Source organism: Barbus barbus (assembly GCF_936440315.1).
Source record: "Barbus barbus genome assembly, chromosome: 31".
NCBI lineage: Eukaryota > Metazoa > Chordata > Actinopteri > Cypriniformes > Cyprinidae > Barbus > Barbus barbus.
In genome coordinates this window covers 24,074,144-24,100,820 of record NC_136759.1, presented here as the reverse complement: position 1 = coordinate 24,100,820, position 26,677 = coordinate 24,074,144, and the positions used below count along the sequence as shown (strand labels likewise).

The following is a 26,677-nucleotide window of genomic DNA, read 5'->3' as shown; positions in this document are numbered from 1 at the left end:
AAATTGGCCTGCTGACCAAACCTCAACACAAAATGTACCCCTGACCCCAAGCCAATGTGAATCTGGTTAGTCTCTCGACTCCTAAAGGTTAAAAAGCCTAATGCAGAAGAGATGTCAAGACTTCAAGCACTCAAATATCTATTTTTGCAAATTAAGGATAAAAGGAAACTCAGTTGACATGCTTTGGTCATATATGATTATCAAAAAGACATGCTGATCAAATCTTATGGTGCCAGTGCTGCACTTTTGAGCCACATGGCCACACGTCTTCCAATCTCCTATGGGGGTAAGAAGATGAAAACGGTGAGAGAAAAAGGGCACTTTAACTTTTTTAAAAGTGAAATTAAACAGAAACGATTAATTATTCTATATAATCTAATTTCTTCCACATTTACATTTTTACCTTCCTGGCTTGGTGCAATGCAGGTTTATCCATTGATTTATCTGAGTTCATGTCCCTACAGTGGGCGGTGCCGTCGATAAGAACGACTCTGTCATTGTCCACCATAGTGTCATTCCAGACCACGCTTAGCTCTGTCCACGGGTCAATGTTTCCTTGGTCAGAAAAACATGTCTTAATGAATCACATAACCCATTTGGCAAATAAAAATTGTTGCCAAAATATATTTGAAATATATGCTCAATATATGTTGCAAACTCAATGAAATATATTTTTGAAATAGGAAATATATTTAGTTTCAAACTTCATATACCAAAACATATTTCTAAATGTATTTCTGAAGCAAGAAATACAAAATATATATATATTTAAATGCTTTTAAAATATGTATATTTATATATTTAAAATATATTTTCAAAAAATGGCCAAAAATAAATTGGTAGAAAATATCTATACGTAATGTTTTTTTAATATATTTTATATATTAAAAAAATATTTTAGAAAAAAAAAATTATATATATATATATATATATATATATATATATAAATCAATCAAACTTTATTACAGACTCAAAGTCCAAATTTAAAAAAGACAATGAACAACATATACAACCCATATAATCCATCATAAACATATAGAGTTACAAAATACACCAGTACGTGTCTCCACAGCTTTGACTGATACCATGTAGTACTAACCCTTATATTTGATAAACCCACAATAATTTCATTTTTAGAAGCATTAAGCCGACATATAAATCTATACATACGATTTCGTAACTTTCGTAACATATGCTTTAAAAAGTGACACCTTCACCTCATCTGAACAGAAACTAAACTTATGCAAAAGTATATGCATAACTGGAAAATGTATACTTTTATCCTCCTTAGATCTGCAAATCACAACCACACTCTTATCAGGATTATATAAAATATCATGTTCAAGACCATAATCAGACCACAAGTTTAAAAGCTGAAGACCAGCACTGCTAGGACTAAACACCACGAGATCATCTGCATACATAACATGATTCACTAAAGTATTCCCAATCATAAAACCAGTTTTACAGACATTCAAACGTTCAGACAGCTCATCCATGTAAAGATTAAACAAAATTGGGGACAAAATCCCTCCTTGTCTCACACCGTTACTGACCCCAAAAGTATATATACATATATATAAATATATATATATATATTTTTTTTTTCAATATATAAGTACATATATATATATATAATGTTCTGTCACTGTACTCTGAGCAGGCAGCTACTGTCATTACATCTAAGAAAAATTGAATGAACTCAAATATAACTTATTTTAAAAAATTTAAGCATAAATCTAAGTTGAAAGTATATAAATAAATAAAAACAGCTGTTTATATACTAACAATAATTATAATTTTTTTAAATAATCATTTTGATGAGGTTTTTTTTAATCATCTTCCATTTTGGTTTGCTAAGATTTTAACAGATCGTCCTATTTTTAATAAACGTATTGACAGTTTGTAAAAGCCAAACTCCAGCTACATGCTTACCGTTGACATAGAGCACTCTTTGTGTTTGGGGCCGGTTCCCTCCATAGTACTGGTTTGTAAAGTCAATGTGGACAGGCAGACGGTCCTGAGGGATGTCAAAGATTCGAGAGCAGAGCTCAGTCTGAGACTGGATGGTTGACGTACCTGAGAAGGGGCAGCTAGTGTCCTCACATGTCTGATCTGCTCCATTAACCAACACAAAAGGTACAAAACTGGATTATGAAAGAACTCAAAACTATAGACATCACGTAAACTACATTTGGAAAACACTTGTAAAAGATTATTCAGTTAGCTTAAATACACAGACATTACAAGAATTTGTCTGCACTCAACAATTTCATGAACGTCATAGCATTACATATGAAAAACCAAATGCCATTTAAAGATAGCATCAACACAATTCAGAAAAAATGTTTGTTAGGTTTTAATTCATGCAACAATAGATATACTGTTCAAGATAACGTCAAAATGTAGTGTGATACAAACATGTCCACACATTAACTACACCAGTGGTTACTATAAAAATGGCAATATAAAAATCGTCTTGCCAGTTTGTTAAAAGTCAATGCAAAAAAATGTTTGTATGCAGATGCCACTTGAATTATTTGATTATGTTTTGTTTTCTAATGTAATGTCTTTCAGACAGAAGTGTGAAGATACTCCTGGGGCTACTCTGTAGGTGTCTGTGTGTGAATATTTGTATAGGGAATTTGATTAGAGAATGATCAAAAAGAGCACTGTAGGCTAGATTCAATACTCACAGAAGCCAAACTCGGTGCAGGTCTGGTAGAACCACTGTCTGTAGCTGGATGTAGCTGTAGTGTTTCTGAGTTCAAGCACAAGCTTTTCATGAGAAACATCCAGACACGGCACCTTCTCTCTGGCACGGTACATCTGAATAAATGGCAAAAATCTTTGTGACTTTTTCAATTGAGCAAAATGTATTTTGTAGCAAGAGGAAACATTGCATAGAGATTTTTTTTTTTTTAAATCAGGCAACTTTTTATTTCACTATTTCATTAATGCCCTCTGCTGGTTACATATAATATTTTGCTTTTCATTTTAGTTGAAAATATAACACTGTATTCACTAGCAGTATGTTATTAGTGTATACTGTCTACTAAGAAATTGAGAGCATTATAGGATAAACTCTTTAAAATACTAGTATGATAATTGTTGCCATATTACCTCATTTACATTCAGCACACTGTGCATTTGTAATTCAATTTTGAGTAAAACGTGTCTTACCATTCAGAAGTTTGATCAAAATTAAGTCAAGAAAAAAGATGTTGCAACTGATTACTTCTAGCTCGTTCATCACACCAGAAATGGATGGTTAAGTTGAACATATGACATTGTGACAGTATTTCACACAGTGACAGTAAACATATTATATACCATAGTCAGAAACAGTGTACTGTATGCTAGTATGCTATTCTGAGCATGGACATTGATGCGTTCAGTGTCCACTTGACAGTTTATAAAGTCATTACATTAATTTCAGTAATTGCGAGTTCAAGGTATTAGGTAAGCATCCCAATGAAATAACTTATATACTGAATGAACTAATACACATAATTAAGGGGATAGAGAAGTCAGTCAAGCTTAATATTATTAAAATCAGCAAAAAGTAATAAATAAATAAATAATCAACCAATCTGTGGTAATAAATACTGTTATACCACACTTTTAAATTTAGATTTTTTTTTTACATAAAAGTTAAACTTTTTATTTTAACCAAATAAGACTATAACACCAAACAACAAATTTTTAGGATACCACAAAATATGAGAAATGTTATTAATATATATAATATAATATATTAAGAAATGTTACCGTCACTAGTTTGACCAGACGGTCATACGCTTCCTCCTTCTGTTCATTCTGTTCACTCTTATTGGTCATGATGCCACAAAGTTCTGCGATGCTGAATGCAACCCCCTCCTCATTGTATTGGACAGTTCCCATGAAGATATCAGCCAAACTCTGCAACAGTTCCATCTTGTCCTCTGGTTTGATAGGGGTCTCACAACAGCCGAAGTCTTTTCCCACCTCTACCTCATTCCCCATTAGCAGAGCTGCCTCTACTGCTGCAAACACCCCTTTCACTTCTGCTACACACTGAGGACACACACACACACACACACGCACATAGACACTCAAACACACAGAGAGAAATTCATAGTTACCCTAAATGTGCTCTTACCTTTTTAGAGCCACCCACTGCCTCATTCATAAGACTATATCCAACCACCTGCAAAAATGAATAAATAAATACCAAACTATACAAGTAATGCAATAATAATGTGCTCTAATTGATAAAATCTCTCCCATGTGTGTTTTACAAACCCATACCCTATTATAAGAGCTAAAGTCCAATTGAGCTTGAACAGGGGCAGAGGATGCCACTGCTCCATAGATAAGATGAGGAAACTAGAAGAGAAAGAAAGCTTGAAAGTTATATTATTTATATGTTCACTGAAGCAGTCTTTGGTGAAGAAGTGATTTGGTAACACTTTACAAGAAGGTTAATATTAACATTAGTTAACTACATTCGAACTAACAATGAAAATAATTCATGTTATTCATGAATTCTAATCGCAACATGTTCTAATACTTTACTAAAAACAAATGTTGTATCTATTAACATTATTTAGCGGACCTGAGCGAACATGAACTAACAACGAACAGCTGTAGCGTAATTTTATTGACTAATGTTTATTAAGATTAATCAATACTGTAACAAATGTAACGCATTAACCTATACTGGAACCTTATTATGAAGTGTCACCCAGAATTTGTACTTTCATTTTTTTATTTACTTTATAAAGTGCAGTTAATAGAACTGGTTGAGATTTGATCGCCTAAAATGGTTTGCTTGAATTTAAGATTAAACATCTTCAGTAAATTTTTGAACTAAACAACAAAGATTTGTTTGTAACAAACCTTTCCTCTTAACCAAGCTGAGAGAGCTCCAGCATAGGAACCACCGAAGCTGATCCAGGTGTTCTTATGGGAGAGGCTGAAACGCTGGCTGATATAATGATGGAACGCAGCCAGGTCGGCCAAACTGAGAAAGAAACCACATGTATCATAAATGTCACTGTGATCATCATTGTGATCTGAGAAACGGTCTGTCAACATCACTTACGCTTGCTGGCTGGAGAGATCTCTCAGGTTCTCTGTCTCTAGACCATCGGGGTTGATGCTCTGCCCATAGAAGCGGTGCTCTAGGGCTACCAGCAGTGCTCCATATCTCTCTGCCATGTCCACATGGTGCCCTACAAATTTTTTTCAATATACAGTATATATTCATATCTGTATCATTCATTCTTAAAATGAAATGGAAATGTTTTAGCCTGATTCCATTACAGAACCTTATAAAATATATTTCACTAGGCCTTGAAAACTATTTGTTTTTCTATGTTACAAACCAATATGTGACCCTGGACCACAAAACCAGTCTTAAGTTGCTGGGGTATATTTGTAGCAATAGCCAAAAATACACTGTATGGGTCAAAATTATAGATTTTTCTTTTAACTCATTAGGATATTATGTAAAGATCATGTTCCATGAACACAATCTGCTGCCATTGTGATGTGCTTCAGTCTGTTCCTGTCTGTTGTGCTACTGAGAGGTTTGCGATTGTAGCTCCGCTTTTTTATTGAATCTTTACCTTACTTTCACTCTCTGTTGTTTAAAGTGATAATATATAACTAAATTCCCACCAAATTTCTGGTATTATCTATCAAACTAATCTAATTTGATCGTTCGCTTTTAAAAAGTGCAGCACGTTAGCCGGTTAGCTTGTTACTCGCGTTTCTATTTGTGTCTATTATTGTTTTCTCTCTCGCTCCATTTTTCACGAGTTCATCAAACAACAGTGGTAAGTGGTAAGTTAAGTTGGCATCATTCATCAATCACGGTGAGTAATGGCTTCTTCTCCTGCTATTGTTGTTTGCCACATGTACAGTTTATCTCTCTCTGTCGGCGACGAGGGATTCACATGTGATAAATGCAGGGAAATAGTTAGGCTGACAGAGAAGGTTTCAGAATTAGAGACACGCATCCAAACTTTAGTTGAGGATAGTAAGAGTGTGAGGGCTGTAGATACAGTCTTGGATGCGACTAGCTCAGGGAGTCCTGTACATTGTTCGGTTCCGGCATTAGAGCCCATGCAGCAGGGCAACTGGGTGACTGTAAGGCGGCCTAGTCGCGGGTCAAAACACCACTCTTCCGTTGATGTCTGCGGCCTTGATTTTTCGGTGGAGGTCGGACACCTGGATTAGCCCTGGGGACATATCCCCAGTGAAGACTAAAATACAATAAAACTAAAAATAAAACAAAATATAATAAAATACCTAACTACATAATACTATTATTGTTAGAAATTGCAACAATATAAAAATAGAAATATAATACATTGATACATTTAAAATTTTTATTAAATCAATAATTAAACAATAAATAAAGAATAATATCCTGGCCAGAGGAGAACTAGCCCCCCGACTGAGCCTGGTCTCTCCCAAGGTTTTTTTCTCCATTCTGTCACAGATTAAGTTTTGGTTCCTTGACACTGTCGCCTCTGGCTTGCTCAGTTGGGGACACTTGATTTCTAGCGATTATCGTCAATTTGATTTCACAGATACTATTTAAACTAAACTGAGCTAGACAATGACATCTCTGAATTCAATAATGAAATGCCTTTAACTGAAAATTGAGTGTTTAATCTTATTATTATACATTACTGACACTCTATCCTCCAATTTGATACTGCTTTGACACAATCTGTATTGTTAAAATTGCTATATAAATAAAGGTGACTTGACTTTGGATAAAACTCGCTGCTAAATTCAAATTTTTTAAACACATGTAAATGCAAATTATTGAGGCAACCAGTGAATGCCATGTGACTCATGATTGAAAGTCTTTCAGCTGATAGAGAAAAATAATAATGTTACAAAAATATTTTGTACTGTAACTGATATGTGAAAGATGCTTTTTATAGAGCTTAACTTTTACTGAACCAGAAACATCCCTGAGAGTGCTGAGTACCTGTTATGGATTCGAGAAAATAAACCTTGCTTGTGGCGCTCCCCAGAGGACATTTGCAGCTGGACACGGTAGCATGTCAGGTTTTTTAGCAGAACAGGTTCAATGAATAGTATGATTTTAAACAAGGAAAACTGGTACTAACCGAACAATACACTGAATTTAGAGAGTGGGCCCTCTCCTCCTATGTAGAGAAAGACTGGTCCATCTGAACACTGCCAATAAACGTCGTTCACAAAGAATTTCTGCAGATAAAATATTAAATAAATAAATGATGATAGCAAAATAATTGACAGGATAAATCATTAATTTTAATATAATTAAAATGACATTTTAGAATAAAATAATAATTATTAGTAATTTGTGTTATATTTATTTCACATAATTATTTAAAATATTATTATAATAATAACACATTATTTAAAATGACATATTTCTTGTTCTTGTGCCATCCTGATGATATCACATTTAAAGAAGTGTGTGAGTGTATGGTTGTGCCTATAATTTGTACCTGTGGGAAAGTTTTGTCATTTTTCCTATCAAAGTGGTTCAGGGGTTGGTGAATTGTGCCTGTTTTGGGAATGACAGTGGAAGTGTGTGTCACACTCTGTTTTATTCTGGCCTGTTGGATTTTATGCACATGGTCCTTCATTCTCCGTAGAATTTGACCTAGAAAATATATCATATATCTATATGAAAACAAAAGTATGTGAGTATTTGGTAATGTAATAATCTGATGGGGTTGAAGCATATAATGGTATGCTTCAGTTGGAAGAGAAGGAAGCGTTTAGGCATATGTTGTTTCATTTTATGTTAGCCATTTTTTCCATACAGGATTCACTTTAGATTTACTAGATTTAAATTCACTAGCTATTTATCATGCTTACACACACACACGTTTGTTTTTGTGAATCGTGGGGACATTCCATAGTTTTTTATACTGTACAAACCGTATTTTCTATCGCCCTACACCAACCCAGGAAACTTTGTGCATTTTTACTTTATCAACAAAAAAAAAATTGATAAGCCTTTTGAAAAATGGGGACATGGGGAAATGTCCTCATAAGTCACCCTCTCCTTGAAATACCTGTCATACCCATGCCATTATATAAATTTGTGTCCTCGTATGTCACAAAAACGCACGTACACATGCACACACACACACACACACATTTACTTAGCGTAATAGTTTTTATACTGTACAAACTGTATGTTCTGTTGCCCTACATCAACCCTACACCCAAACTTAGCCCTCACAGGAGACTTTCTGCATTTTTACAATTTCAAAAAAACCTTTAGTTTATTTTTAAACCCGTTTTACAAATGAGGGCGTCTCCAAAGGGAGGTTTTTGGAGATTTTGTCAAGTTTACCTCACTTTTGGGTACAAATTTGTCCCCAAAATATGGTTAAGTAGGTACACGTGGACAGATAAAAGTTTATCTGGACTTGTAGGAGCCAAAATTTAGTTAGTATTTAAGTACAGTTCTATTTGATGCATTGATTACTCATTTCATTTCATTACTCAACCCTTTAGCGCTAAATTATTTTAACCCCTTCGATCAAATCTAGTAAAGCTTCGGTGTACCATCACAAAAGTCCCACACTAATTGAAAGAGCATTAATAACTCAGTGAGATTTATATCTCATAACATGTCAAGAAACAGAACAGTGATTTCCTCCAGAAAAGCCTACCGACTCGGAGCTTGATGAAGACAATAAGTGTAAACATACTGGCAAACTTAAAATACAATAATGTGGTCAAATACTGGAGATGATAATGCTGTTCCCTTTGAGGGGGAATTGTTTCGTTTAAACATGTCAGGTGAGAAAAAAAAAGATGAAGTCATAGACAATTTCTGCATTCATAAAATGCATGGAACACTTTTGAAATAAAAGCATAAATTGCAATACAAAGCATAATTGGAAAAAGTAGAATTCAGTCTTTTTTCATATAACCCATTATAATGATGAATGGGGAATTGGTTGATCTTCAAAAGAAAAAAAAGTTTTTTTTGTTTTTTTAATATTACATTTTAATAGTTTTATTTTAAATTTCTTTACACACTAAAGTTCTATAAACAATCTTATCAATTACTTAAATTAATCAAGGGGGTGTTAATAAGGGAGAAATGACACTGCTTGCAAATAATAATATTAATAATAATAAGAGAAAAAACAAAGAGACTATTCCTTTATTTACCCACTGAAATAACTCAAACTAGTAGCATGACTATCAATAGATAAATTACTTTTTTAGCTTCATAAAGCTTTAAGCTTCATTTGAAATTGATTTAGAAGTTAATGCTTTTATACAAACTAATTCAAGGCAATGCAGAATCAGTCTTACCAGAGCAAACCAGGTCAATAAGCAGAATCAATGTAAGCCAACTCATCACAGACATCATTCTATCTAATTATCTCTCAGATGTCAGTCAGTTGGTTGTAGATGATGGTTTCCAGTGTATACAAGACTGGAGCAGTTTTTATACTGAACTGGGTAGCCAGTAATATGATATGATGTCCACAGTACTGTGAATAACTTTACAGTGTTGATAATGAACACCTGAAACCTGGACGCGCAGAAAAATACAATATCCAAGCTGTGACGAAGTTCATATTTCAAGACCAAACTAGTTTCTCTTCACAAATCATCCATACTGATATAATTATGTTCTACAGTATACACTTATTTTAGCATTAGTTGTTTTATTGTGATGCAAAAATATCACAATTGAAATTGATACAGATTGTAACATTCCATGTAACGCAGTCACTGATAAATCATAAAACAAATCATAAACTACAAAAGCAAATCAAGCCATTTACCTCCATTCCATCTTAAAGTATTTTGTTTTTACCGCAGTCAGCACTGAACATGTTTAGCAGTATTTTTTGGTTAATTATTTGACATTTGTGAACCAGCATCAAGGCACTGAATGTGATGACAGAATTGAAATATGCAATAGCACAATTCACTTTAGTTGTAAAAATCATGTCGATTAAGATGAGCAAACCAAACTTAGCAGGTGTTTTTCATTAAAGAAGCAGTTTTTTGTAAGTGAGGGTGTGTAGACTCTCAGAGCTTAGAGAAAGTAACTTCTTTGAGGTTTTTCTTCTCCATCGCTGCCTGAGCTGACTTCATTAAATCTTGGGTTTGAAGCATACTCATATTCCAGGTGTTCTACAAAAACAAACAGGAACAGAAAACAAAAAAAGAAGAGTTTTCAGTTGTATCATTGAATGACAAATGTTGTTACTGTTTACCAAAAGACACAAACGGTCTTCCTAAAAGGAGCACTTGACGGCTCAGAAACGGAATCTTACAATTGTTGTTGGTTTATAATTTCATGTGCAAATAAGCTGATAATAAACTGAAAATTGTTTAATTCAATATTCACTTAAATTTTATATATACACTGAACAAAATTATAAACGCAACACTTGTTTTTGCCCCCATTTTTCATGAGCTGAACTCAAAGATCTAAGACCTAAGACTTTTTCTATGTACACAAAAGGCCTATTTCTCTCAAATATTGTTCACAAATCTGTCTAAATCTGTGTTAGTGAGCACATCTCCTTTGCCGAGATAATCCATCCACCTCACAGGTGTGGCATATCAAGAAGCTGATTAGACAGCATGATTATTGCACAGGTGTGCCTTAGGCTGCATGGCCACAATAAAAGGCCACTCTAAAATGTGCAGTTTCATCACACAGCACAATGCCACAGATGTTGCAAGTTTTGAGGGAGCGTGCAATTGGCATGCTGACTGCAGGAATGTCCACCAGAGTATTAATTCAATACAGTGGCTAAATTAACAAAAAAATATAACATCAGAAGGTGCAGACATTACCCAGCAGCACAGTAGTAATGATTTTATGAACCACTTTACTTCCAAGATCGATACTATTAGAGATAAAATTGTAACCATGCAGCCGTCAGCCACAGTATCTATAGTCCTGCTGTGAAAAAAAAAATTACACTCATTTTCTTCTATAGGAAAGGAATAATTGTATAAACTTGTTAAATCATCTAAACCAACAGCATGCATTTTAGGCCCCATTCCATCTAAGATACTAAAAGAGGTGCTTCCAGAAGTCATAGATCCTCTTCTGAATATTATCAATTCATCATTGTCCGTAGGATATGTCCCAAATACCTTCAAACTGGCTGTTATTAAGCCTCTCATTAAAAAAACAACTTGACCCCAAAGAATTAATTCATTACAGACCCATTTCAAATCTCCCTTTTCTGTCAAAGATACTAGAAAAGGTAGTATCATCACAACTATGTTCCTTCTTAAGAGAGAAATGGTATCTGTGAGGATTTCCGGTCAGGATTTAGACTGTTTCATAGTACTGAGACTGCTCTCATTAGAGTTACAAATGACCTGCTCTTATCATTCAATCGTTGTTGTATCTCTCTATTAGTGCTACTGGATGATACTTATCAGACTACCATCAATTGGTAGCAGTGAATGAAGAGGTATCATACCAATCACAAGTGCAATATGGAGTACCTTAAGGCTCAGTACTAGGACCATTATTTTTCATGCTTTACATGTTACCCTTATCATTAGGAAACATGGTGTTAGCTTTCACTGTTATGTTGATGATCCTCAGCTCTACACACCGCTGCTCCGGGTGTGTGTTCACTGCTGTGTGCGTGCACTTAGGATGGGTTAAATGCAGAGCACAAATTCAGAGAATGGGTAACCATACTTGGCCACATGTCACTTCACTTCACTTTCCCTCTGGTTTTTAATCCCAAGGTGTAAAACAAAGCGACATAAAAACAGCTTTGTTCCCGCTATTTTAACTGTGTTAAATAAGCTGTAGGATGGGGGAATCTTGGAGCATTTATATCATTTATCATGTAATGTATTTTTATTATGTTATTATTATGTTCTTAAATGTGTTTTGAATTTGTGTTATGGATGGTTGTCATTGTCATTTTACTGCAAGACAAATTTACCTGCGGGTACGAATAAAGTAACCTAACCTAACCTTCACTATATTTGTTTGTGGCCCAACAAAACATACCAATTAGCAAAATTAACGGAATGCATAGTTGATAAAAAAATGGGATGACTAGTAATATCTTACTGTTAAATTCTGAATAAACAGAGGTGTTAATCATAGGACCAAAAACCTCTGCATGTAATAACCTAGAACACTGTCTAATACTTGATGGCTGCTCTGTCAATTCTTTGTCATCAGTTAGGAATCTAGGTGTGCTATTTGATAGCAATCTTTCCTTCGAAAGCCACATTTCTAGCATTTGTACACTAATTTACACATTTAAGGAGATTTAATAATAAAACCTAAACAACATATTACAAGACTGACTAAAACAGCAGTCTGCTACATTTCTTCAGTATCTAAATATAAAGTAAATAATGAAATACTATCAAAACAATTAGATGTAGCTGAACACCTACACAGGTGTTAATCTTTCAATTTCATTAACATTTCTGAACAGTAAAGTGTTGTCATTCTTGTTTTGTAAAGAAATGTAACAAAGAATATGATGTATAATGCCACCTGTTGTTAGTGTTTCTGGTCGATGTTTTGTGAGTGACAAACTGTGCTTGTTGACTGACAATTTTTGCTGGTGTTATAAAAGAATGGGTTGATTTGGAACATGTACTCTATGAAGTGCTTTGGTAATTTTAGTGCATTTTGTATATGTAAATATGTGAAATTTTCACACAGATTGGTACAACACACTACCCTACACAAAGACAAACACAAATATTGATTAATCCCTTGTTTGTCTTAGGTGCATTTCAAAGGTCTTAATTCAAATGGATGTACTGTTAAATTGTTGTTTTTTAGGTTTTAATAAGAATTTTCCCTGCTTGTCTGTATCTTCACTGCCTTTCATTACATTTGTGTTGATGTTATTTTAATTCCCATATCCCAACTGAATTCATGTTTGTGTGTGTTTTCTTTATTATTACTGATATTATTTTTATACTTGTCCCTTTGTCAATTTATATCGTTTTACTTTACTCAATACTCAGTTCAGATCTTACCATGTAATTCAGGGCGTCTGGAACACTGTGGTCTCTGGAGTAAATGAGATTGACTTTAGTTCCCTGGACTGCTACAGGACTTTTGGTGGCAATGTCTCCTGCCATCTCCAGAGCTCCTGCCATCATAGTCTCTTTATCCGGGAAAACACGACTATGTGCAACAAAAGAGAGAACACACACACACACACACACACACTCATATTTACAAAAATTTATAATAAAACTTGAGGCTATTCTATGTTTTGAATACAGCTGCTATATTATATATTCAAAATAAAGCATATCATATCATACACTGCCCTCCAAAAGTTTGGAAACACCCCAACCTTCCTAAACCTTCCAACAAGACAATGACCCAAGCACACTTCCAAGCTGTGCAAATCCTATTTGGTCAAACAGTCGGCTGGCATCATGTCTGTGATGCCAATGGGAATGGCCTCCCCAATCACCCGACCTCAACCCAATTGAGCTACTATGGGAGGAACTGGACCGTGATGTCCATAAGAAGTGTCCAACCAGTGTGAATCATCTTTGGGCAATCCTTCAGGAGGCTTGGAGTAATATACAGTATCAAGTCAATGTTTGAATAAACTGACAGCTCAGATGCCCAGATTATGCAGAGCTGTAATAGCTGCTAATGGTGGATATTTTGATGAATCGAAAATTTTATTTTTTTCTATGTATAAACTGTTTATGTAATAAAATATGTTTTCGTAGTTTGTGTTGTCCATTATCAGTGCAAAATTATCACAAATTAAAAAGGATTAATGCAAATATTGTCCAAAACCCCACTTTTCTAGGGCGTTTCCAAACTCTTGGAGGGCAGTGCATTTTATTGTCTAAATATCTCACCTGACCAATCCACAGCTCTTGGCTTCATCAGCATACATCTTCCTTGCAGTGAAAGCCAACTCATTCACTAGACTGGAAGACATTAGAAGAAAATGTTACTATCAGTTGTATAAACACAGAGCACTGCTACTGGATCTATAACATGCTTTAAGTTTATGCGAGTACCTTCGGCTTCCAATCACTCTGGGGAGACGCTGCAAAGTCCCAACATCAGCTGCCAAACCAATGTCGACCTCCTGAACAGGAAAGGGTGATCGATTCAAGCATTCAAATTCAACGCAAATCTACGTTTATTCTAAAATGGTATTAAACAAATAAAAGGGGTTCAAGTTGGGCCTACAAAGATCTTTACAGAATTGAAGGTTAAAAAGCAGTCAGTTAAAATGAACAACAATCTAAAAATGCCCACACCTTGACCTGAAACCAGGCATCCTGCGTACACAGTCGTACATCACACGCTGTGATTAAGTCCACGCCTATACAGAAAAAAAAAAAAAGACACAAAAGGAAAAATAATATTTACACATCTTGATTGATTTTTTTTATTTTTTTTGCTTACCAGGAAGTTTGTAATCCATTATTTTTCGGAACAATAAATTGTTACTGGTGTGTACAAAAGGCAATTATTACTCTAACTATTGCTCTGAATGATTTCAATAAATCCCTAACCCTAAGCATTATACTACTGCAAAATTTGTGCTATGGATATGAATTATATCTTGCATTGCGTGGTTCAGATTATCATCTGATTGATTAATTAGTTGAAGAAAAATCTATAAACTTACAATTAATAAGACAGCAAAATATCATTGAGACTTGGCAATGGGCTCTTTTGGTTTGGGCCAGAAAACATCACCTAGACACCACTTAGAACAGGGATCTCCAACCCTGCTCCTGGAGAGCTACCGTCCTGCAGACTTCAGCTCCAACCCTGTCTGTGATTATCAAGTAGCCCTGAACACCTTGATTAGCTGGTTCAGGTGTGTTTGATTGGGGTTGGAGCTGAAATCTTCAGGATGGTAGCTCTCCAGGAGCAGGGTTGGAGACCCCTGACTTAGAACATTCTTGTAACTGAATAGGTTAAACTTGATTTTTTGTTGTTGTTGTTGTTGTTGTTGCTAAGATCACCAGGGAGTTTGTAATCCGTTATTTTTTTGAACAATATGTATTATGAAAAGTGCTATACAAATAAACAGAATCTTCTATCTGTACTATAAAGCCGATAGAAAGTATAAAATGGCAACCTCTGTACACAGAAAAACTAACCTCCTCCTATACATGCTCCATGAATGGCCACAATCACTGGTTTTGGACACTGTACAATGAAGCACAAGAGACATTATGAAACATATGATTTGTGCATATGAGATAAAAACCTATTTGACAGTACATTTCTAAATCCATATCTTGGAATGGGCTGATAAAGCCAAACATAATGTTCAACAATCTTGTAATCCTCTAAAACATCTTCATGTTTTCCCTTATATTTCCCATCTTACCTAGATCTCATTTTTTATTTTGATAATTGTCTGTGTATGCTTTCACAGAATGATGTTTTAAAATAGTAACCTTTTCAATAACAGAGAAGGTCTCTTGGTATTTAGTTATAATGCGGCGCACGTTCCATGAGATCCTGGCTGTGTCATCGCCTTCAGGCTGAAGAATATCACTGGCCATGCTCATGAGGTCAATACCTGTGCACAAATTATTACATGACATATTTATATATGGCATATAAAACATAAGCAATGCAATCTTGGTATCTTCACAAATTCCTGTCTCCAGTTGCAGTTAAATATATAAATTTAAAAAAAAAAGTGTTAGTGGCGTGTGCTAAGGTAAGTGTTGCTATAACTAATGCTCATATTGATTGATTTCATTTCAATAAACCCCTAACCCTAAGCATTAAACTATCGCAACATTGGTGCTATGGATATGAATTATGCCTTGCATTGGATGGTTAAAATTTCCATCTGATGAATAAATTAGGTTGAAAAATCCACAAACTTACAAATTAAGGAGACAGCAAAATCTAGAGACTTATTTTGTCAGAAAACAACCACCATCACAGCAACACCTGGTCAAACTACATGTAGTACCATGGCACTGCGTATTGCATGGGCAAGCAAAATTTTGTAAAAAAAAAAAAATTTAAAGATCTAGATCACCACAAAACTCTTTTGGTCAAATTGAAGAATGTTCTATTCAGTTGCCAGTGGTCAAAACATTGTTGAGATGAAACATCATGCAAATTTGAAAAGGTATTATATGAGAAACAGTCTGACTAGCAACCAGTCATATTTAGCAAGATGTTTGAAAGCTTTACCTGAAGTGAAGACCTTTCCAGAACCTGAGAAAACCACTACACGACACTCCGAGTCCTCTGCGATCTGATTGAAGCAGTCAACCATTTCACTGCAGGTAAAACAAAAATACTGTAATTCAGCACAGCAAAGAATTAACACCAACACACAATAATTCAGCATAATAACTTGTATATGGCTAAGCCTGTCATGATTGCAAATATTTTAGATAACGGAGATCTTTTTGCACTTTAAATTCTCATCTCATACCACCATTCAAAAAAGCACATTTAACATAGAAATTGCATAAAATGGACACTCTTTCCAATATAAATGATGAGACATATGTAAACATTTTAAGAGTTAAAATATTACTAATGTCATTCTATTCTTGTGAAATGATTGCTAATGAAGCACTACAGGAAACCTGAAAGGTTAAAATAAATTAATTATTCATAGTGTTTGATATGGGCATGGACGTCATACAGCCAGAATGCCTTGTTCATTGCATTGCGTTTCTCCGGGCGGCAGAACTCGACGTGAGTGATGGTCTCAGCTGGCCGTGTGACTGACAGGGTTGTGAAGGGGGGTGTCGGCCCTCCTGATGAAGACATTCCTCTAACAGCGTTCATGAACGGTATCAACAGAGCCTGTTCTGATCACAAAACAGACCAATACACACAGGTTTACACTTCTAACATGCAAAAGACAAAACGGTTTAAAATTAAACTACTAAACAGGTAAGGAATAGTTTAACACTAATTAAATGTACTTGATATAAAAAAAAATGGTGCTATATAGCACTAAAAGTGGTTATTGGCTCATAATCATAGGGGAACCACTTTTAGTGCTATATAGCACCATTTTTTTTTGAGTGTAGATACGGATCTGGATTTATAAAGTTCAACAGGTGTTCGAGCACTTTAAATGCAATTCACATATTGCAGTTCAAATTAGGTCCTTTTAAGCAAATCAGGGTGAGAAGTTTGCCCAAAGCTCAAATTATTTAAGTTTAAATGAAAGATATGACATCACATGATCCTACAGTAATCATTCTAATATTCTGATTTAGTGTTCAATACTTCTCTTATTATTATCAAATTTGAAAACAGCCATTGCTGTGTTTTTTATTTTATTTTCCAAGGGACTATAAGTAATTGGACAATTGACTCAAAAATGGTTTCATGGACTATTGGGCTATTCCTTCATTATTTCTACATCAGTTAAGCAGGTAAAAGATCTGGAGTTGAACCCACATCATACTGTCAAAGGAGCTCTCCATACAAGTGAAACAGACAGTTGTTAGGCTTCAAAAACAAAAATCCATCAGAGAGATAGCAGGAACATTAGGGAGAGGCCAAATCCACAGTTTGGTACATTCTGAGAAAAAAAGAATGCACTGGTGAGCTCAGCAACATAAAAAGGCCTGGATGTCCACGGAGGACAACAGCGGTGGATGATCGGAGGATCCTCTCCATGGAAAAGAAAAACCCTTTCACATCATCCAGCCAAGAGAAGAACACTCTCCAGGAGGCAGATGTGTCACTGTCAAAGTCTACAATCAAGAGAAGACTTCACAAGAGCAAATACAGAAGGTTCACCACAAGGTGCAAACAAGGCCAGATTAGACTTTGCCAAAAAACACCTAAAGAAGCCAGACCACTTCTGGAAAAGCATTCTTTGGACAGCTGAAATTAAGATCAACCTGTACCAGAATGATAGGAGGAAAAAAGTCTGGAGAAGGCTTGGAACAGCTCATGATCGAAGCATACAACATCATCTGTGAAACATGGAGCAGTGTGATGCATGAGCGTGCATGGCTTCCAGTGGCTCTGGGTTACAAGTGTTTAGTGATGACGTGACAGAAGCAGCCGTACAGTGATATACTCTCTGCCCAGATTCAGACAAATGCAGCAAAGTTGATTGGGCGGCGCTTCATAGTACAAATGGATGATGATCCAAAATATACAGCAAAAGCAACCCAGGAGTTTTTGAAGGTAAAAAAGTGCAATATTCTGCAGTGGCTAAGTCAATCTCAACCCGATTGAGCGTACATTTCACTCGCTGAAGATAAAACTAAAAGGCAGAAAGACCCACAAACAAACAACAATTGGAATCAGCTGCAATAAAGGCCTGGCAAAGGAGGAAACCCAGTTTCTGGTGATGTCCGTGAGTTCCAGATTTAAGGCAGTGCAAAGGATTCTCAACTAAATATGACAAATTAACATTTTATTTATTTGTCCAATTACAATTACGACTATATGCTATATTGTTTAGATATATTCTTTACACTCAAAGAGCAAAATAAAATCTTATTATGTGACCTTTCACCCAGTTAACTGACGCATTCACCTATATTCAGCTGCAGTTACAGACAACTGTAATGTTTCCATTACTACCTCAACTATCATTAGAACAAAATGGTTTACAATAACATATACAAACAGTGAATACTGTTAATGAGAGTATTTAAACAAGTGCAGTTTGATGATCAAACTAGGTGACTTACTTCTGAACGCAGAACCCAATACAAATAATGCCATCGGTGCCCTTTGACCAATATATTCACAATCACAGAAGACCTGTTGATAAGAAAACTATCACAATGCTAACTTGTGTTTTTTCTGTTTAAGTGGTTAAAATAGCTGAGGTAATCGTCACAACAAAACGTAAGCACGGATCATATGTAAAGCTGTCTTTAAGGTTGTTTTATTCTGTAGCTTTTATCTTTTAGGACGTCGCCATGTTTTTCCTCTGACGTACGGTGGCTCTTTAAGGACAACGCACAAAGATTATATTATTAACAGAGGAGATGCCCATCTGTACGGCAGTAAACGACACGTTGACTCGTATGGGAGGATACCAGAGTCAGTGGAGGAGAGACTACTTTGCTATGCTGAATAATATGCGTAGGATTAGGATAGGATTCAGTTCACGGCATTTCTCATTCATTTCTATGGTATCCGTAAACAGCGATTGATTGACGCACAAAATTCTGACAAAAATATGCCATGTGATTCGTCATCAAGGCACACGTGATCTAATTTGGCCAATATGCTTTCTCCAAGGCAGAGCTGCGGACTTTAGTATCTCCCAATAATATGACTATCTCTGATTAGATCTGACCGTCACAAATTAATGTGCAATGCTGTGAAATTAATTTTATCTGTTGCAAATTGTTTCCTCTTATAAATCAGCGATATTTTGAACACTTCAAATATAGCTCATTCCAAAATGTGTAAGTAATACAAACATTATACAGACTAGCACCCAGTAACGGGGTGTTTCCACAGCTAAGCGTACTAAAATATCTTCTCCTTTGACATGTATTCAACAGGACTGCTTTTATTTTATTTTGCTCCTTTTCGGGAGCACAGCTGCATTTTCCCGATACAATGTTTAAGTATAGAAAAACACTGTACAAATGGGTATTTATGGATGAAATAATTAGCTGCCTTTAGATTTTATAAAGGAGGTAAAACAGATTCCTGCAAACTGTTGTTTTCTGTTGACATTTACAGGCTTTGCCCCATCTACAGTAGTGCAATTTTGAGCTGGACTTCTACGAGACTGATTTCATTGATGGTAACTTGATCAACTTCAGGAATTTACTCACCACCAGATCAGACTGAGAACTCACAGCATTCAACAAAAGCATTATAATGTGAAAAGACCACTTCTGGAAAAGCATTCTTTGGACGTCTTAAATTAAGATCAACCGGTACCAGAATGATAGGAGGAAAAAAGTCTGGAGAAGGCTTGGAACAGCTCATGATCAAAGCATACAACATCATCTGTGAAACATGGAGCAGTGTGATGCATGAGCGTGCATGGCTTCCAGTGGCTCTGGGTTACAGGTGTTTAGTGATGACGTGACAGAGGACAGAATTCTGAAGTGTATAGAGATAGACTCTCTGCCCAGATTCAGTTGAGTTGATTGGGCGGCACTTCATAGTACAAATGGACGATGATCCAACACATACAGCAAAAGCAACCCAGGAATATTCAACAAAAGCATTATAATGTGAAAAATAACCTCTCCTGTAACGTGCAGAGATGACAGTGTTCTGGTGCTTTCAAAACATTGGGTGGGACTGTTTTTGTGACTACTCTGATGATTTAGTACACTTGAAAAAATGTCAAAGAAACTGTTAATATTTAAATAAAGAAACCTAGACCTTCTATACAAAATATTTCTTTATGTACAGAATGAGTACATATTTCAAAACTTGACATCAACATTTGAACTATATGACAGATACTTTTATTCATAATGATTATTGTTTCCAGTGTTTTAACACTTCAATGTATTTAAGAAGAGCTCAGTGCTTTGGTCTGTTCATAGGTTTGCACCGCCAACTCGATGAATCCAGCTCTACTTGACTCATACTGGGCATAGATCTAGGAAAAAGACAGGAAAAACATCAGACATGCACATACAGTACATGTACAAAATGGATTACCACAAGCCTATCTTAAAAAATAAATAATAATATTTTGTTTTTGGATTTTTATTATTCACCTTGGGTGCATGACGTTTGTGTACTACCCACTGTTATTTTAGAATCGTACTATATAGGCTATATTTTTTGTGCCTGTATGGTTAACACCACATTTATTTATTTATTTTGTGTTTATTTAGTTTTAGTAATTTAATGAAAATAAGAAATTTTGCCTTGGCAACTTATTTTATTTCAAGTAATGCTTTTTTTGTTTGTTTGTTTTTAGTAGTGCCGTCAAATGATTCGCGACTAATCGCATACAAAATAAAAGTTTTTGTTTGCATAATATATGTGTGTACTGTGTACATTTATTATGTATATATAAATTACACACACATACAGTATATATTTTGAAAATATTTACATGTATATATTTATATTCACAATTTATATTATACATAAATATATTTAATAAATAAACAGCATATTTTTCTGAAATATATCGATGCATGTGTGTGTATTTATATATACACATACTAAATATACACAGTACACATACATATATTATGTAAATGTAAACAAAAACTTTTATTTTGGATGCGATTAGTCATGATTAATCGTTTGACAAAACTAGTTTTTAGTTTTAGTTAACTATAATAACCCTGGTAGTAACTGCTGTTGGATCACACATAATCCTACATTTACATTATCTGTACATTGTTCTTTTTTTTGGTAATATGATGTAACATGGTGGCAAATCCACTCCATATAGAATCAAACAGCTTTTAGTATAGCTTTTCAGCATCTTTGTCTCATGTGAGTCTAAATCATGATATTTCTCAAAAGTGCCATTTATTTTGTGTAAATTTTGAAAAAAAAAAAAAAAAAAACCCTCTCAAGTTGGGCCGGCTACATCAACTGGCTTGACTTCCTGGCACAGGGGTTAAAGGGTCAGTGTGACATAAGACAGGGTTAAGTGGAGTGTGCACTAAGCAGGAACCGTGACTAAACATTGGCCCCTCATCAAATCTACCATGCTTTCCCATTTCCTTTCAAAGAACTTTATATATACTCTCTCTCTCTTACACACATTAAAACCGGTCATTCAACCATCTCTACCAAATTACTGGTGGCATCTCAGAATTCGAAAATATATTTTTTTGCCCTTCTTTACTCCATGCACTCTGAATGACGTCCTTGCATGGGTTAAAGGTCTAACCACAGGCTAATGGGAAGTGATGTAGCCTGGACCTGACCCCTTATTCCCTGTTTCCAGAGTTGTCAAAAACACACATCATTATATGTGTTTTTTTTTTCAACAGTGACTGAACAGGAAGAGTTTTGCTGACCCGCTCTGCTAATCTTTTCTGCAGAGATGTGAGCTGAATAGCATGGCTAAACACTTAGTGATACTTGAGTTTATATCTCTAGTATATATGTGGATAATCTTGCGCTCTAATTAAAAATGCAGTTTTAGAATCTGAGGTGATTTATGTTAAGGACCAGTTCTCTTAACTAGTTAGTACTTACAAAGCATGCATTAATGCCTTATTCTGCATGACTATATTTTAGATAACTTAACTACCTTGCTAACTATTAATAAACAGCAAATTAGGAGTTAATTGAGGAAAAAGTCATAGTGAATAGTTAGAGATCAGTGACAATTTGACCTTACATAAATTTAGAGATTCAATGTATTTATGATTACATGTGTAATTAACCTGAGCAATTAGTTACAATTTTTTAATTGGATTTTTAATCAACTGACACCCCTAACTTACACATCTTAAAAATAAATGGCTCACAGTCTAAAATACAGCCTAAAGGTTTTTGGCACATGTGTACATATGAGGTCACAGGAGCTCACAGTAACCATAGGACATTTTTTCATGCACATTAATTAATAGTAACAGTAAGAAATGATAATAGAAAACCATAATTTCAAACCATTATAGCTATGCTTGAACTGTGGTTAAAATTTGTGGTCACAGTAAAAGATGTGGAATTGATATGCACAAAAAAACACTGAAGACCATGTACTGTGTATTCACCTTGAGCAGGTCCAGGCCAGCAGCCTGTTGTCTTTGAGCTTGCTGTGTAGACTCACTCTGAGGATGAACCAAGTTGAACAGACGCACCAACCTCACTGCATCCTGCATTCTGTAACCATGACAACATATGATCATCATACAAAGCAACCAGACTTCGCACAACACAACGCATAATTAAATTCAAATTAAAGGTGCTGGGAGCAATGCCAGTGAATCAAAAACTTCCAAGAGCTTTAAAAAAAAAAAAAAAAAAGCTCCCTCCAAGCTATACTGATGTTCACTCGTCTTGCTTCTTTTGTGTTTTCTTCATTTTCCTTTCATGTGATACAGTACATGCAAGGATACCAGAAAGTGATATGATGTAACTATGTATAAAGCACATTTTACGAGGTGCAAACAATTCCCCGCTGGAATTATATCAGCAATGCAATAATGCACACTTGAAACTCTTCAAAAAGAAAATTTATACACCAACAATAAACATTATGGCATAAATTGTGTCCATAATACAAGATTAATTTCTGCTACACTTACATTAATTTTGGTACACTTGTCCAATAGACATTCAATGCAAGTGCAATACTCTAAGCATGTTTTCATTTTATTTTATTTTATTTTTACAAAACTGAGTGACAAATCCATTTTTTTTTCTTCTGTGGAAACTGACTCCATCTGCTTATGCACTGAACCCAGATCATTCCTTTTTTCTCACACATACTCACAGGTCTCTCTGCAACATGTCCACAAGAAGGCCATCAATTCGCCGACCATTAACCAGATGCCAGGCCAAACCACCAAAGAACCTTGTGGATCTGAGCAGATCGTATTTCCCATGCTTTTCAATGTCTTCATAGGTCAGCCTGAGCACCTAAAAGACCATATAAATATTATTCTCTCCAAGAATAATGTTTTCATGCACTGGTACAGTTTATCGCCCAACCCTTGTATGCATCTGTCTGTCAGCAACTCACGTCCTTAAATTCTGCAGAGTCTGGTTCGAATTGGACAACGCATTGGTTTAACGCATCCTCGTGTCTATCCTGTTCAAAGACCACCTGTAAAGAGAAGGAAACACTTGTCAGAATGAATACATATGCAAATCAATAAGACTTAATCAGCTTTTGCACTTTCCATACCCTAAGGTTTTCTTCCTTAAAGATGGGTGGTGGTGTAATCTTACGACCCTCTTTGGGGAAATAAACTTGTATTAACCTATCTCTTTCATTCCATGTTGCTTTTCTTAGGGTTCCAGTGGCCTCTCTCACAACAATGAATCTTTCCTTTGGAATAATGGTGAGAGAAACAAAAATTACAACAGTAAGAAAGACAAATAAGACAATACACACACAAAAAGATCAGAAATTGCATTAATAGATCAGAAAATTACCAAGAAATTACAGTGCATAAAAAAAAATTGGCTTATTCGGGTTTTTACCCAAGAACAGGAACGTTCATAAATTACTTTTAAAATCAATGTAAAATGAAAGTTTACACAACACAGATTCCCCAAACAATGTATTTTTCTTACTCGATGTGGGACGTTAAAGTTGATGTCGGTGAAGACATATTTAGCAGTGTCCATGCCTTCTAGCATCTGATCTTCAGAGAGCACATCATTTATGGGCTTCCTCTCAGGCAGGACCGGTGGCAACTTCAACAAATGTTTTGCCTGTTCCTCTGCCTTACGCACCGCCTGCTCAGCAGCAGAACACACAAACCCAATTAAGACAGCCGTTTTTCTAGCAGAATAACTGTACATTCACACCAAAAATGCTATCTTATGTTATTCCTAAATGCCATACTGAATCTCTTTCCATTTCATCATGTATCTCATCCCCTCATTAGCCCTATTCTTTCATATAACCGTCATCTCACAAATCCCATCCCATCAAAAATCTCACCTGTTCTAATTCTGTGTCTGTCATAAGCTTGTATTTAGGTGGTGTTAGCTGCTGTCTTATGGGTCGGAACGCTTTCTTCAGGTCCAGACCGGTGATTTTGGTCAGAATGTCTTGAACCTCTGTGTCTGTGAACTGAGCTTTAGGTACATCCACAAAGCCTGGAAGAAGAAGGGACAATCAATCACTCACTGACTGACTGAATAAATGAACACTGATCAACTGTATGACGCTTAACTTAACAGTTATGTTATCCCATGGTAATACAAATGGTACTTTGAAATATACCATACTACTTATGTACTCAATTATCATATAACGTTACAGCACAGTATTTATATGCGTATTAATTCATTCCAAATAAGAACAACAGCATCAAAGTATAAAACACGGTAAATTACTGTGGTAATTTTATTAGCTATAGCAAAAATCCATTTTATATTTAGTAGCCACATGAGACATTAAAACGGCAAAACATTAAACGTGATATACAAGGTCAGCTCTACACTATTGTGAAGCACAGAGCCATTAAACGTCTCATTTACAGTGACTATACTTACTACTGCGTGATGCTGATACACAGAACATTCGCGTAGTTGTCTGCAAACGCGTTTGCACATGATCTGCACATTTAACGCAAAAGGAAGACCTTACTAGTAAACACCTTGTGAAACCGAACGCAGCCATGCTGTAAATGATAATCACTGCGGCTGTGTAGTGAACTTTCACCTTTCAAAGAACCACATGGAATGCTGGGAGATGTAGTAAATAACATCCGAGAACAGAGTTCTAACAGAAAGGGACAGCTTTTTCGTAGTCCACCACCATTTTCATTCAAGCAAACAAACAACACACACACACACATATATATATATATATATATTATTTGTTTCCTTTTTTTTTTATTTACCAACTGAAAACATGTACGCAAAAAAGGACTGTAAACACAGAGTTTAACAAGTAGCCTATCAAGATTATCATGCAAATGAAATGGCCATTGATAAGCTAGTTTACTGCTTGCTAAATGGCAGCTCTACTTTCATGTAGAAGGGAAAAAAATAAGAACAAGAAAAGCACGGGACGCATTTTCCTATGTGCTGCAACACTGATCCGAATTCTGAATTAATGGCAATAATGAAAAGAGGATCATTGATCTCTCTCTTGGATTTTAATAGTACACTATTAAACTGTCAAATTTGCTAATAATTTGTAAAATAATGATAAACGTGAACTGTATGTGAACTTGTAGTCAAATCATGTTTATACATAAATACAGTGATTTGCACAGGTTTCTCTTTAGGGATATGATCAGGGGCTGTTCTCAGGTTAGGCAATAGAAAATATCATAAACCTGATTTAAAGTCCATGAAGATGTCCGCACTAATATAGTAAAATAAACATTTATCAGACCCTAACATTTGCTGATAAAGCATGTATTGGTACAGATGGTGAAGGGTCAATAATTTACTCAGTAGATGGCGCCAGAGGTTTACAGTTATCTGTGGATTAATACACGCAGAAAAAAAAAAAGTTATTTATTTATGTGGGCCTACTTTATTTGTGTATTTATTTATTTTCTTACAATAACATGGTCAAGTATGTCCTTGATGAAATAATTAAATAAATCGTTTCCTTTGCACACCCCAAAGTTGAAATCAGAAGACACTGGGATTCAACAAGATACATTATCAGCTTAGATGTTATGCCCAGATTCCGAAGTCAAATCAATCAATCAGTCAATCAATCAATCTTTTTTTTTGTATATGCTGATGTTTACTCATATTTTGCTAAACTGCTGTGATGCTGACTTTTTTCAACAAGTATATGGTAATTGAAAAATAGCACCACATATTACATACTTTTTAAAGATCTGCTGTTTGGTTTGTCTGTTTGTGTTGTCTATCCTATTTTGACAAGGGTTCCTGTGGTCATCATCTATCTCATTTAAACAGCTATGAGTTTTTTAGGTGAAACTTGTTTTTATTTGTTAGAATTGTTTATGTATTTATGTATGTATGCATGTTTTTCTTTTCATGTCAATCACTTTGAGCAGACCCAAAGAGCTGACTGTGGGATCCTGAGTGTTAAGGTCTGTATGTCCCTCT

General features: G+C 35.2%; 3 protein-coding genes across 3 annotated transcripts; all 3 read right to left on the bottom strand.

The window, feature by feature from the left end:
* Positions 1 to 224: 224 nt before the first annotated feature.
* On the bottom strand, positions 225 to 7,640 carry LOC306851747 (thymus-specific serine protease-like; the record flags this gene model as incomplete). The annotated part of the gene is made up of 11 exons (XM_079388182.1): positions 225 to 278; positions 404 to 555; positions 1,936 to 2,115; positions 2,697 to 2,829; positions 3,772 to 4,056; positions 4,142 to 4,189; positions 4,291 to 4,368; positions 4,882 to 5,005; positions 5,087 to 5,216; positions 7,134 to 7,233; positions 7,500 to 7,640. 11 exons carry the CDS (start codon positions 7,638 to 7,640, stop codon positions 225 to 227), a joined length of 1,425 nt encoding a protein of 474 aa, XP_079244308.1.
* Positions 7,641 to 9,166: 1,526 nt separating this feature from the next.
* LOC306851669 (delta(3,5)-Delta(2,4)-dienoyl-CoA isomerase, mitochondrial-like) lies at positions 9,167 to 19,170 on the bottom strand. Its single transcript, XM_079388093.1, has 10 exons — positions 18,691 to 19,170; positions 16,668 to 16,836; positions 16,205 to 16,293; positions 15,448 to 15,572; positions 15,145 to 15,193; positions 14,290 to 14,354; positions 14,044 to 14,114; positions 13,879 to 13,950; positions 13,027 to 13,177; positions 9,167 to 10,170 (listed from the first exon to the last, which is right to left on the bottom strand). Exons 1-10 carry the CDS (start codon positions 18,722 to 18,724, stop codon positions 10,066 to 10,068), a joined length of 930 nt encoding a protein of 309 aa, XP_079244219.1. The 5' UTR covers positions 18,725 to 19,170; the 3' UTR covers positions 9,167 to 10,065.
* A 1,194-nt stretch (positions 19,171 to 20,364) lies between these two features.
* On the bottom strand, positions 20,365 to 25,300 carry LOC306851667 (small ribosomal subunit protein mS22-like). Its single transcript, XM_079388090.1, has 8 exons — positions 25,133 to 25,300; positions 24,576 to 24,733; positions 24,203 to 24,367; positions 23,811 to 23,954; positions 23,646 to 23,729; positions 23,397 to 23,542; positions 22,675 to 22,783; positions 20,365 to 20,582 (listed from the first exon to the last, which is right to left on the bottom strand). Exons 1-8 carry the CDS (start codon positions 25,257 to 25,259, stop codon positions 20,493 to 20,495), a joined length of 1,023 nt encoding a protein of 340 aa, XP_079244216.1. The 5' UTR covers positions 25,260 to 25,300; the 3' UTR covers positions 20,365 to 20,492.
* Positions 25,301 to 26,677: the final 1,377 nt, after the last annotated feature.

Coding starts and splice junctions, on each gene's coding strand:
- LOC306851669 (XM_079388093.1), bottom strand. CDS start 18,724: ATGGCATTATTTGTATTGGGTTCTGCGTTCAGAA. Junction 16,294..16,667: donor ATGAACAAGGCATTCTGGCT/GTATGACGTCCA, acceptor TTTTACCTGCAG/TGAAATGGTTGACTGCTTCA. Junction 10,171..13,026: donor CAGACGCCCTGAATTACATG/GTAAGATCTGAA, acceptor TTGTTTTTGTAG/AACACCTGGAATATGAGTAT.
- LOC306851667 (XM_079388090.1), bottom strand. CDS start 25,259: ATGGCTGCGTTCGGTTTCACAAGGTGTTTACTAGTAAGGTCTTCCTTT. Junction 23,955..24,202: donor ACTTTAACGTCCCACATCGA/GTAAGAAAAATA, acceptor ATTATTCCAAAG/GAAAGATTCATTGTTGTGAG. Junction 23,543..23,645: donor ACTCTGCAGAATTTAAGGAC/GTGAGTTGCTGA, acceptor ATGGTCTTTTAG/GTGCTCAGGCTGACCTATGA.